General features: G+C 45.8%; 1 protein-coding gene across 1 annotated transcript in view; it reads right to left on the bottom strand.

Annotated features, from left to right (window-relative positions):
- The window catches only part of EPHX2 (epoxide hydrolase 2), a 178,220-nt gene that overhangs the window by 121,164 nt on the left and 43,131 nt on the right, over positions 1 to 13,925 (bottom strand). The window contains exon 6 of the mRNA XM_082250219.1: positions 9,764 to 9,838. Within this exon, the coding sequence (XP_082106345.1) occupies positions 9,764 to 9,838 (75 nt within the window). The remainder of the gene's footprint in view (positions 1 to 9,763; positions 9,839 to 13,925) is intronic.

Here is a 13,925-nt window from a genome sequence, read left to right as displayed (position 1 = left end):
GTATTCCCGAGTGCGGCTCGGGTAATTTTCAGTACCAAAAGCAGTAACCCCGAACCACACTCGGGATTACACCAGAACACACTCACCTTCCCTGCGTTCCCCCCGCCGCGATCCCCCTCCGTCCTCCGGCCATCCTCACAGTCTCTCCCCGCTATGTGCTCGCAGAAGCCGGCACTTGCCTTCCGGTTCGCTCCCCTGCGAGCATCGCGACGCAGGGGGGTGGAGCCGGCAGCAAATTCAAAAGTGTAAATAAAATAAATGACTTGATAAAAAGCTGTGATCCTAATGAATTTAATTGTATCAAGTCATTTACCTCAGAAATTCACCTACTGACCTGCCCAGTGTCCTGCCTGTGATTTTCCAGTTCTTTGTGCCTGGAAAATTGCGAATGACCATGGCATCCCAAAAGCGCTCCTTTTGCGCAAAAGTGTTTTTAGATGACCTGGAAAACAGCGGCAGCGAAACTGAGTTACTTGAAGAACTGAGCGATAGCGATTCGTGGGAAAATTTGTCATCCGGTACGAAAAGTGACACGACAGCAACGATTCTGCGACTGAGCTTAACGATGTGTGGACTTGGTGCACTATTGACTGCGGTACGGATCAGGCAGCACCCCCAAGATTCCCATTTACAGGTGCACCTGGTATAAAAGTTGATATTGACCTTGACAACCTCATGGCACTCCTCCAATTATTTTTGACCAATGAGATTATTGAAAAAATTGTTACCGAGGCCATCCGGTACAAAGACCAACAATGCGCTACGCAACGGAGATTTGCAAGATGCAGAAAGTGGGAACCAGTGACCAAAGATGACCTTTGGAAATTTCTGGGCCTAATAATTGTTCAGGGAGTGGTGGGGAAACCCCTGCAGAAGTGGTATTGGACAACCAATTCATTATTCGCCACTCCATTCTTTGCCACGGTCATGTCAGAATACCGATTTTCCCTCATAATGAAATATCTGCACTTTGAAAATAATGAAGAATTTGATGAAACTACCCATCCTACACCAAAACTAAAAAAAATTTGGGAAGTATATGAAATGATTATTCAGAATTTCCAACGGAGCTCTGTGCCAGAAAGAGACATCAGCGTAGATGAAAGTCTAATGGCCTACAAGGGAAGACTCAGCTGGGTGCAATACATTGCATCAAAGAGGGCACGATTTGGCATAAAATCCTACATGCTGTACGAATCATCACCTGGCTACATTTGGAAATCAGTGATATACACTGGAAAAGGAACAAAATTTTATAAAAAATACAGTAATTATGGAATGGCAACATCTTCTGTTCTCTCACTGATTGAGCCATTGCTAAATCAGGGCTATTGTGTAACAACGGACATTTTTTACATCTCCTGAACTTTATGAGGTTCTACTGCACAAAAAAACAGATGCCTATGGAACCGTAAGGGCTATCCGGCACGACATGCCGCCAATGTTTGGCAAAAAGAAGCTGAAGACAGAAGAAATGTTTGCCTGGCAGAAAGGCAAAATGATGGCAATGCGATGGCGGGACAAGAAAGATGTGTGCCTAATGAGTACAGTGCATAACACCTCCACTATTATGGTACGCATGAAAGGTGGGAAAGAAGTCATGAAGCCACAAGTAGTGATAGACTACAACAACACCATGGGAGGTGTCGACAGAGCCGACCAAGCAATGACATTCTACCCAGCTATGAGGAAGCAGCAAAAAAAAATACTATAAAAAGATCTTCAGACATCTTCTTGAGCAATGCTTGTGGAATGCATACATTCTGCTCAAAAAAAAAAAAGTGACAAGCCTTTGATTCATGCGGACTTTATTTGGAAAGTTGCCGAACAAATGTTTCTGAGTCACCAAACACCATCAATGGCTGTGAACAGATCTGGACGTCGTGCTGTTGGCGTTGTAAACCCGGAAAGCCTGACTGGTCGTCACTTCATGGACACCCCACCAACTGAGAAAAAGTTGGCACCTACAAGGATATGTGTGGTTTGTGATGACAGTGGAAGGAAAATAAGAAAAGAAACCAGATTCTATTGTCCCGATTGTGACGTCGGACTTTGTGCAGTCCCATGCTTCAAAATATTTCATACCCGAGATGTTTACTGAACCTTTATTACAGTGACTAGTAATATTGCACCCCTTGTTTGTACATATCTCAGTATTTTTGGTTTGGTTATATTATTGAATAAAATTGATTATTATTCTATTATACTGTCATTTTATGATTTCGGGTTTCAAACTTTATCATACCCGGGATGTCTACTAGACTCTTGTTTGGACAGATGAAAATATAAAACAACAGATTTCCATGCAAAACAATGTACCGCTTTTAGCACAAAAATTCTGACATAATCAGACCGCCAGGGAGGTTAAGACAGTGCCAATCAGAAGAGCTGTCTCTTAATTTGCTGCAGCAAAAATCAAGTTTGCAAGTTCCTTCCATGTTGTTATGGGACATTTAGTTCTACCTTCTACAATCCATTGCCTAGAAATACGTAAACGGTCCCAGATTATTGCAACATTTATGTCTACTGCATTGTATTTGTATAGTACCTAATACGCCCCATAAAGCCTTGTGTAATGTTCCTGATGTCTGTTTTATTTTGTTTTTTGTTTTTTTTAAATGGAAAACAAAAACCTCATTAAGAAAAAAAATAAAATAACAATTAAAAAGAAAGAAAATCATAACATTGATTTCCCTTAGGTAGTAATTTCCCTTTGGGATCCTTAAGGTATTCTGGATCTGAATTTAATGTTGACAATAAAAAAAAAAAAAAAAAAAAAAGATCTGTATTATTTCAGAAATGTGTGCAAAGTGTTTTGTTGACACAGTGATTTAAATTTGAATAGGACATTAAACGAAGATCGGCGTTTGCAATGCCTTGTATATTTCTCAGTGCAGCCCGTTACATACAAGCACATTCCATCTGCTGCTTTTCTTCTTTGATGGTAAATGGGAATGTACTGTAAACTTAGAAGATCAGAGCATGCTTTCACAATGCATTTGACGTGCGGCTGAGACGACGCTTCCATCGCGATGACCTTGTAACAATCAAACACACTCCTTTGAGTAAAAAAATGCTGAGCAAATTCATCCGACTCCAACACATCTTCAATGTATGTGGCTTGTTAGACGAGCATCCTTGAACACACGCTTTAACAAAGAGGTGATTGTTTGCCTGGGCCACCTATAAAACCTGACAACTGTATACACTAAGGAGAACTTTATAGAAGAGTACAACTAGATAGATGGAGTGTTAGTCTGCATGTATTAACCCTTTTACTGTCACTGCAATAATTATTATAGCCAGTCAGACAAAGACTATAAACAAGCGTCTGTCTCTAAGCTTGAACCTATTCTAAACTTCTATGTGTCGCAGCGTGGTCCAAATCTACAAAGACAGGGACTGTCTACATGATGCAGAAGCATACCAAAGGGTGGATGCAGATACAGGTGTAATAGAGGTGCATGGGAGCGCAGGGGTGCACTAGGAGTCACTAGATGACATGGGGACGGAGGGCGCACTTCGAGTCACTGGGCTCACTGGAATCTAGATGACAGGTGGACTGGGAGTGCACTTGGAGTCACTGAGCATACTGGTGTCTAATAGATGGCATGTGGACAGTGAACCCATCTGAGGTCACTAGATAATATGTGGACTAGAAGTACAGTTGGAGTCACCAGGCACACTTGAGTCACTGGTTGACATTCGGACTGGGAGAACACTTGGGAGTCTACTGAATGACATGGGCTGGATTGTGCTTAAGGTCTCTAGATGACATATGGACTGGGAGTGCATTTGGAGTCACTGGGAACACTGGAGTCTACTAGATGACATGTGGACTGGGAGCGCTTGAGGTCAAAGGGGCACACTAGTGTCTACTAGAGGGCACTTGGACTGGAAGCATACTTGGAGACAATAGATGACCCATCAACTGGGAGTGTATGTGGAGTAACATGGCACACTGGAGTCTACTAGATCACATGTGAAATGGGAGCACATTTGAAATTACTGGGCACACTTGTGTCTCCTGGATGCCACGTGGATGGGAAGCACATTTGGAGTCACTGGAAATACTGGAGTGACTATATGACGCATAGATTGGGCGCGCATTTGGAGTCAATGAGCATACTGGTGTCTACTAGATGGCATGTGGACATGTAATTCATTTGGAGTCACTAGATGACATGTGGACTAGGAGTTGACTTGGAGTCACCAGGCACATTAGATTTACTGGATGACACGTGGACTGGAAGCACATTTGGAGTCACCAGGCACATTAGATTCACTTGATGACATGTGGACTGGAAGCACATTTGGAGTCACTGGGCGCACTGGAGTCACTAGATGAAACCTCATCTGGAAGCTCATATGGAAATACTGGGTGCACTGGAGTCACTAAATGACACATTGACTGGAAGTGCACTTGTAGTCATTGGGCACACTAGGAGCGCACTTAGAGCCTTTGGGCACACTGGAGTCACTAGTTGACACGTGGACTGGGAGCGCACTTAGAGATACAAGATGACATGTGGATTAGTAGTGCACTTGAAGTCACTGGGCATATTAAAGTTACTAGAAGACAGGTAGACTAGGAGCACGTTGAATTCACTTGCCACGCTGGTGTCTACTAGATAGATTAGAAACGTACTTGGAATCACTGAGCATACTGGAGCCACTACTGTAGATGACAGATGAACTGGAAGCTCATTTGGAAACACTGGGAGCACTGGAGACACATGAACTGGGAGTGTACTTGGAGTCATTGGGCACACTGATGCACACTGGTGTCACTGGATGGCAGGTGGACTGGGGAGTGCATTTGGAGTCTACTGGATGACATGTGGACTTGGAATGCACTGGAGGTCACTAGATGACACAAGGAGTGGGAGAGCAATTGGACTGGGAGCACTTGAGGTCATTGCACATTAGTGTCTACTATATGGTAGGGATAGACTGATATTTTTTTTTTTTTTAGATCAGATACCAATATTTTGGTCACAAAATATTGGTATCGGTCGATATGGGCCGATATTTTGTACATTTAAAGTTTTGAAAGAAAAAGAAAATTTTTGACACAAATCTGGTACTGAACATGTTAAGTTTTGTTTAATGCTTAATGGCTGGTTTTCTGGCACCCTGTGGTGGGTGGGTGGCTGCCTGGCACCCTGTGGTGGGTGGCTGGCACCATGTGGTGGGTGGGTGGCTGGCTGGCACCCTGTGGTGGGTGGCTGGCTGGCACCCTGTGGTGGGTGGGTGGCTTGCACCCTGTGGTAGGTGGGTGGCTGGCACAGTGCCTGTGGGTGGCTGGCTGGTACAGGGCCTGTGGGCGGCTGGCTGGTACAGTGCCTGTGGCCGGCTGTGGTGGGTGGCTGGCTGGCACCCTGTGGTGGGTGGCTGGCTGTCTGGCACCCTGTGGGGGGTGGCTGGCTGGCACCCTGTGGTGGGTGGGTGGGTGGCTGGCTGGCACCCTGTGGTGGGTGGCTGGCACAAGGGCTGTGGGTGGCTGGCTGGTACAGGGCCTGTGGGTGGCTGGCTGGCTGGTACACTGCCTGTGGCTGGCTGGTACAGGGCCTGTGGCTGGCTGGTACAGGACCTGTGGCTGGCTGGCTGGCTCGCTGGTACAGTGCCTGTGGCTGGCTAGTACAGGGCCTGTGGATGTGGGTGGCTGGCTGGCACCGGGCTGCTGTGGGTGGGAGTATGGCTGTGATACACTCCCGCGAGACTAGTCCCGACTCCAGACTAGGCTGTCCAAGGCGAGGGAGGCGACTTAAGAAGGCAGACTGACGTTACAAAAATATATCGGCAACATCGGCCAGTCCGGGGCCGAAACTGATATATCAGGGGAAAGTGCATATCGGCCCCTGATATATCGGTCTTGCCGATAATCGGTCTATCCCTACCATATGGCACGTGGACTGGAAGCGTACTTGAAGTCACTAGATGACACATTAACTTGGAATGCATTTGGAGACACAGAGCAAACTTGACTCTTCTAGATCACATGTGGACTGAGAGCACATTTGAAAATTACTAGGCACATTGGTGTCTACTAGAGGGCACATGAATGGGAATCATGCTTGGATTCACTGGTTGTACTAGAGCCACTATATGACACATTTATTTGAAGCACATTTTGAATCACTGGGCGCACTGGAGTCACTAGATGACACCTTAACTGGGAGCTCACTTGGAAACACTGGGTGTGCTAGATTCACTAAATTACATTGACTGGAAGTGCACTTAGAGTATCTGGGCACACTGGAGTTACAAGAGGACACGTGGACTGGAAGTGTCCTTGGAATCACTGAGCTTACTGGATGCTGGAGTCACTGGATGCTGCGTCAACTGGAAGCTCATTTGGAAACACTGGGCGTACTGGAGTCACAGTTGACACATGAACTGGGAGCGTACATGGAGTCACTGGATGACATGTGGACTGGAAGTGTCCATGGGGTCTACAGGATGACATGGGGACTAGGAGTTCACTTGAGGTCACCAGATGACACATGGACTGGGAGTTCACTTGAGGTCACCAGATGACACATGGACTGGGAATTCACTTGAGGTCACCAGATGACACATGGACTGGGACAGCATTTGGAGTCACTGGGCACACTGGAGTCTACTAGTTGACATGTGGACTGGGAGCACTTGAGGTCATTGGGCACACTGGTGTCTACTAGACGGCACTTGGACTGGAAGCATACGTGGAGTCACTAGATGACACATCAACTGGGAGAGCATTTTGGAGTCACCGGGCACACTGGAGTCTACGAGATCACATGTGGACTGGGAGCACACTTAAAATTACTGCGAACACTGGAGTCTACTAGATGGCAAATGAACAGGAAGTATACTTGGAGTCACTGGGCGTACTGGAGCCACTATAGGACACGTGGACTGGGAACAAATTTGGAGTCCCCGGGGGCACTGAATTCACTAGCTTACACTTCAACTGGGAGCTCACGGGGCACTAGAAGTGCACCTGGAATCACTGGGCACACTGGAGTGTACTAGATCACATGTGGATTGGGAGTGCTCTTAGAGTCTCTAGGCACACTGGAGTCACTAATTGACACGTGGACTCAGAGCGCACTTAGAGTCAGTCTGCATACTGAAGTCACTAGATGACAGGTAGACTGGGAGCACCTTTTATTTTTGCTTTCAATACATTTTTATTTAGTTTTGCAGTTTTACAGGTAAACAGGCAAAGGGTACTGCAGCATATACAGAAAATGGAAAAATTATATTAGTAGGATACAACAATAGTATCTGACATTGCAAGCCTATTCGGCCAGGAAATGGAGGTAATCATTCAGGATGAATGGAGTGGGATTGGCAGCAGTAAAGAGTTATCTGTTGGTCCATATGTTCCAAATTTTGGAGAACTTAGCAAGGTTTAGGGAGTTTATTTGCAAGTAGTCACTTAAAATGTGTAGTTAGAATTAACCACAGTTACTACTTCTGAGATACCCAGGGATGTGTTTGTTTTCCATTTTCTCAGAATGGTATGTCGGGCTGCCAGTAGTATATGTGTCACTACTGGTCTGAATGGGTTTGAGTATTGGTCTATGCCTATATTGAGAAGGGCTAAGGCCGGTTGTGGTTTATGTAGTATACCTGTACACAAGGCGATGAGACAAAATGTTTGGGACCAGAAACTAGTGAGGTGGTGGAGGACGTTAGTGTGGTACCAAGAGATGGGATTCCTTCGTCAGCCCATTTAAATGGGAAACAACTTTGTAGTTTGAGTTTCGAGGAGGGATGGACTCCCAGATCTAGGATCAGGGATTTGGCAACATTAACTTTATAATATGATATGTGACTAAAATGGGTAAAAATTTGAAAAGCCTCTGCAAGGGAGGAATCCAGGTTAGTTAGGAGTAGTATAATGTCATCCGCAAAGAGGTTTATTTTGTGGGTGTATTTACCAAGTTGGAAGCCCGTGATTCCCGGATGGGAGCGGATCCCTTCAGCAAGAGGTTCAATCACCAGATTGAAGATGGAGAGAGACAGGGGGCATCCCTGCCTGGTCCCATTTGTGATGGAGAAGGGTTTGGACAATAGACCTGAGGCGTTCACTTTTCCCGAAGGAGTGGAGTATAGGGCCATAACTGCATTGAGTATAGTCCCATGGAAGCCAAATTTTTCCAAAACCTTGGAAATATATAGCCAGTTAACTCTATTGAACACCTTCTCTGCGTCCACCGAGAGAAGTAGAGAATGCGTTCAAATTTTGTTTGCGTAGTGGATAATGTTGATAATGCGTCTTGTCGCATTCGATGTCTGTCTACCAGGCACAAACCCCATTTGGTCTTGTGGAATCAGAGCGGGTGGGACTGCCATCAGACGTTTCGCTAACACTTTGGTGTATATTTTCACATCAGAATTTAATAAGGAAATCGGGCAAAAATTTGCAGGAGTGGTGGCGTCTTTGACCGGTTTAGGCAGGGTGACCACTTGTGCTCTCAGCATCTCCGGAGTAAAAAAGGATAAGTGCGCTGCTTTAGTAAAAACTAGTTAAGGTGTGGCGTGAGGGTTTGGGCAAACAGCTTATGGTACTCGTTTGGAAGGCCATCAGGGCCAGGGGACTTCCCCGTGGGTAGTGATTGTATAGATTTGGATACTTCGAAGTCTGAGAACAACTAGGCTTAGGCCCCGTCAGTTATGGTTTGGGAGCAGTGCCATGTGAAGCTGATCAAGATTTCCTATAGAGCTAGTGTATTTACATGCATTGAGAAGTGAAAAAAAGTATCGCTTTACTTTAAGTACATTTTTGTTTTACATACATGCTCTGGTCCCATTGTGTACTTAAAAGTGGGGTCGCCCTCAGTTGAAGTCTGTGATGACGAAACGCGTCAGGGCGTGAGCACGCTGCTACCAAGGCAACCCTGCACAGCGTCTGAAGGTCCAACATCACGCCGTCAAGTCTGCCGCGAACGGGGAAGTCGGCTTCTGAGTCACCCGGATTTTGCGGCACAGTGGAGACAGCGTTGTCGGCGGGAGGAGCAGGGGATTTCCTTCGGTATACCATTCTGCCTAGAAATGTTTTATCCCATGTGAGTGTGATTCCTTTTTATTAATAAAAGCTTTGGTGTGTACATGTTACGCTATGGGTCCCAATCATTCTCTTTGCATGTGAGAGGAGATGAGGAGGCGCTGATTACCATTCTACCAGCTGGTACCGAGAATAAAAGGTGGATCGCCATTGGATAGTGGAGGATCACTGGTTTTGTTCAAAGCGCTTGACCTAAACAATAAGGGTACGTGTTTACTGCCTAGGGGGGAGCACGGCGGTGTGGTGAAGGCTCTTGGTGGCTGTTGTGGTGAAAGTAAAGGAGATATTCTGTGTCTACTCTGCACCATTCCCACCTGGTTCCATCAGGAAAAGAGACTTTGGTTTCACCATTTTTTGCATGACCAGCTTTTACGAACTTATATGAACATTATTGATTAAGATCATACTTGCAATCAATTTAGCTATATATTCGCCACCCTTGGTATAAGGGCATATATGGGCTTTTGTTTATGTACGCACCTTTTCTAGATAAAAGTGGGGTATGCCTGTACAAATGTGTAAAATCAACTCACAAAAGAAGCACGCTTGCAAAGCGTGCTGTGTATATCTCATGATAGCCGCGATGTGACGCTGACAGACAGGCTCCACCCCCTATACGCGTTACATCATGAACCTACTTCCTCGGTCCATCACTGGTTATATCTGGCGCAGCACTGTTTTAAAGATTACAGTACCCCATCTTACCTTTACTGTAACAAACCCATGGGAGACATTGTCCGGGTCCGCTGCTATTGGTGAGATCTCTTCTTTCTCCAGGATCTGCAATGATATAATCAGACATTTTTTGTGTCTTTTAGATACACGTGAGAATATATTCAGCTTAACCGCTTCCCACCCGGCCCTGGAATCTCTTTAACTGGGTTATTACCACTGGCCACCCAGGCCAATTCTGTCACTTCACTCCTACTAGAGCTGCACGATTCTGGAAAAAATTAGCAGGTTTTCTAGGCCTTAAGCCTAAGGTGGGTCTGCCATTGTTACCGGTAACACTCCCAGCCCATTTAAGCTGTGACCCCAGGTGTGAGAACTGAGACAAGGACCAGTCCGGCATCTTTGGTTTGTTTTGTTTTATTGTATTTAGGGGATGGGAGAAGGGAATGAGTGGGATACTCCCCTGGCTCAACTAGGTACAATTTTGGGACTCTTCTAGAACAATGCCTGTTAGCGCTGTCTTGACGCCAGCCGAAGCTAGCTAACGCTTCCTAGCGCTTTGAATATACTGTATCACTGAAAACTGTGCTGGAACCTCGACTTTAATTCAGAAGATTCAGGACTGTAGAATACTTGACTTCTGACACTGCTTTGATCAAAAGTCACTGAACAGCTCCCTCCAGCCCTGCGGTAGCTGGAGGTAGCTCTGTCTAAATTCCTGTGCTGCTGCAACTCTCAGCCTGTACACTCCACACTGTACACTGACTCTTCAGGGCCCAAACTGCAGGCGCCCCCTTTAACACTTTCAAGGTCCTCAACCTAGGTACCCCCTCTAACACTTCAGGGTCCTCCGACCAGGCACCCCCATTACCGCTAGCTTACTCTTGGATCCCAGAACCTTCTCCAGAGTGGTCCCCTCTGACACTAGGTAGACCCCCAGGGGCAATCCACAGTGCTCACGACCTTTGTAGGCTTTCCTAGAACTGGACCCCTCTGTCTCTCCACCGGTTCTTGACACACCAGATCCCCTTCAGCTCAACTCAACACCCTCTGGATTCTCAGGCAGCACCCAGAGACATCCACTTCCACTGACAGGAGGAGAGACAGCCGTCCTCTCCCTCCTGGGCTTCCCGCCAAAGACGCTGAGTCATGCACCCCCCTCAAACTTATACCCACTCCCATAATCCTCTGCGGCAGAATCTGCCTTCTGGGGTAGTTACAAGCCTGAATGTGTCTCTGATTGGGTTTCCTCCACTGCCCTATGAGAAACCTCTCACAGAGCCAGTGGGGAGACTCCCCTCTCAGTAGACACACCTGGAAGCCATGACACCCTAACCAAAAATAAATCATAACCCTGCTGTTAGGCAGACAAGGCCCACTTATACATTTACCTAGCACCTACCTGTAGGGTGCTACATCTACAATAAAGATCACGATCCTGACAAACTTTTTTATTTTAGCCACTTAACTACTTGCCGACCGCCGCAAGTAGATATACTGCGGCGGTCAGCCCCGGCAAGGCAGAGTGACGTATATATACGTCACTTGCCTGTGACCGGCTTGTGAGCCAATAGCGGGCGAGCGCGCGCCCCCTGAGGGCGCGCGCCCGCCCCGGCTTGTTCACTGAGGAGTCCGCGCGAGTGACCCGATGTCCGCCGGTCACACTGCGATCGTCGGTAGAGAGGGAGAAAGGCAGGCGGCTTATGTAAACAAGCCGCCTGTCATTCTCCCCTGTGTAAAAATGGAGATCAGACGGTTCTACTATGTAGGACCGTTGATCTCTGTTTTTACAGTAGTAGCCATGTCCAATCACAGTTAGAAGCACGCCCCTAGGACACACTTAACCCCTCCCTCTCCAATACAGTTAACTCCTTCCCTGCCATTTTTACAGTAACAGTGCATATGTATAGCACTGATTACTGTAGTAATGTCACTGGTAACCCCAAAAGTGTAAAAAATGTCAGTCAAGGGTCCGACCTGTCCGCCACAATGTCGCAGTCCCGCAAAAAAAAAATTTCAGATCGCCGCCATTACTCGTTAAAAAAAAAAAAACACTAAAAATGACAAAAATCTTTCCCTTTGTTAGTAAACGCGATAACTTTTGCGCAAACCAATCAAAGTACGCTTTTTGCGATTTTTTTTTTACCAAACATATGTAGCATAAAACAAATTGGCCGAAAATGTTAAAAAATTTTGATTTTTACATTTTTTTTTGGGGAATTTTATATAAAAAAATGTGAAAAATATTGTTATTTTTGCAAAATTTACGCTCTTTTTTTGTTTATAGTGCATGATCAAAAAATCGCACAGGTGATCAAATACCACCAAAAGAAAGCTCTGTTTGTGGGAAAAAAAGGACGTGAAATTTGTTTAGGTACAGCGTGGCACGACCGCGCAATTGTCCGTTAAAGTCACGCAGTAAAAAATCGCAAAAAAACCCTGGTCAGGAAGGGGGTAAAATCTTCCGGGGCTTAAGTGGTTAAGGACCGAGCCTATTTCTGACACTTGTTGTTTACAAGTTAAAATCGGTATTTTTAGCTAGAAAATTATTTAGAACCCCCAAACATTTTATATACATTTTTAGCAAACACTATAGAGAATAAAATGGCGGTCGTTGCAATATTTTTTTGTCACGTGGTATTTGCGCAGCAGTCTTTCAAACACAATTTTTTGTGAAAAAATAAATTTCACTGCATTTAAAAAAAAAACATAAACAGTGAAGTTAGCCCAAAGGTTTTGTATATTGTGAAAGATGATGTCACGCCGAGTAAATCGATACCTAACATGTGACGGTTTAAAATTGCGCACACCCATGGAATGGCGACAAACTATGGTACTTAAAAGTCTCCATAGGTGACGCTTTAAAATTGTTTTTAACAGTTACCAGTTTTGAGTTAAAGCGTAGTTTTTCTTTAGAATGATTGCTCTCGCTCTGGTGATTGCAGCGTTACCTCACATGTGTGGTTTGAACTCTGTTTTCATCTGCGGGAACAACCTACATATGCGTTCGCATCTGCGTGCGAGCACCAGGGGATGGGGGGCGCTTTACATTTTTTTTATTGTTTAATTTATTTCTTTTTTGCACTTTACGTATGTGCTTTCTTTCGCGCACGAGCTCGCGGTGACAGGGGCGCTTTAAAAATTTTTCTTTTTTTTTTGGCGCCCAACGTGGGGCTCGAGCCCACATTTTCTTTTTCCTATTTATTTTATTACATTTTAATTTTTAGCACTGTTTTTTTTTTTTTTAAATCTGATCACTTTTATTGCTGTCACAAGCAATGTAAACAAACATCCCTTGTGACAGTAATAGGCAGTGACAGGTACTCCTTATGGAGGGATCGGGGGTCTAAAAGACCCCAAACCACTACACTGCACTTCAAAGTATTCAAAATGTCGAAATCTGCATTTTTGAATATTGATGGTTTTTTAAATTCGGCGCTGTTAGCTGCTGAGGAAACCGGAAGTGGACAGTATGATGCCGCTTCCAGGTTAATACATTGGAGACCCGATCAAAGCCGAATCCGGCTCTGTTCAGGACTCGGACCAGCTGGGGGACATGCCGGCTGGTTGCTTGGGTCTCCCGGTGGGACAGGAAACCCGGGCAGAGCCGCAGAAGGCGGCGGGAAGGTGGGGGGCGTCCCCTTCCGCTCGCTGGGATAACGGCCGAGTGGCTTCCGAGCATCGGCTGTTATCTTCTGAAAGCCGATCGCCGGCTCTAAAGAACAGTACCAGGGTGATGCCTGCAGTTGCAGATCATCCCGCTACAACCACTTCTCCGAGCCGACGTACAGGTACTCCGATTCCCGGGAAGAGATTACAGATTTACAACATCTGAACATTAGGTCATCAAACAAGATAGCAATGATTTACCGTATATACTCGAGTATAAGCCGACCCGAATATAAGCCGAGACCCCTACTTTTAGCACAAAAAAGTGGGAAAACTTATTGACTCGAGCATAAGCCTAGGGTGGGAAATGCAGCAGCTTCTGAACCCAACTGGACCACAACGAGACACAAAACAGGGGCTGTGGGCATGGTACAGGAGATGGCGCAGGTCATAGTACAGGCATTGCACAGGTCATGGTAAGGGCATGGCACAGGTCAGGGCACAGGTGATGGTACAGGCATGGCACAGGTGATGGTACAGGCATGGCACAGGTGATGGTACAGGCATGGCACAGGTCATGGTACAG

The sequence above is a fragment of the Pelophylax lessonae genome (assembly GCF_965119305.1).
Source record: "Pelophylax lessonae genome assembly, chromosome: 3".
Taxonomy (NCBI): domain Eukaryota; kingdom Metazoa; phylum Chordata; class Amphibia; order Anura; family Ranidae; genus Pelophylax; species Pelophylax lessonae.
The sequence above is the reverse complement of the archived record's forward strand: the minus strand, read 5'-3'. Positions and strand labels throughout refer to the sequence as shown.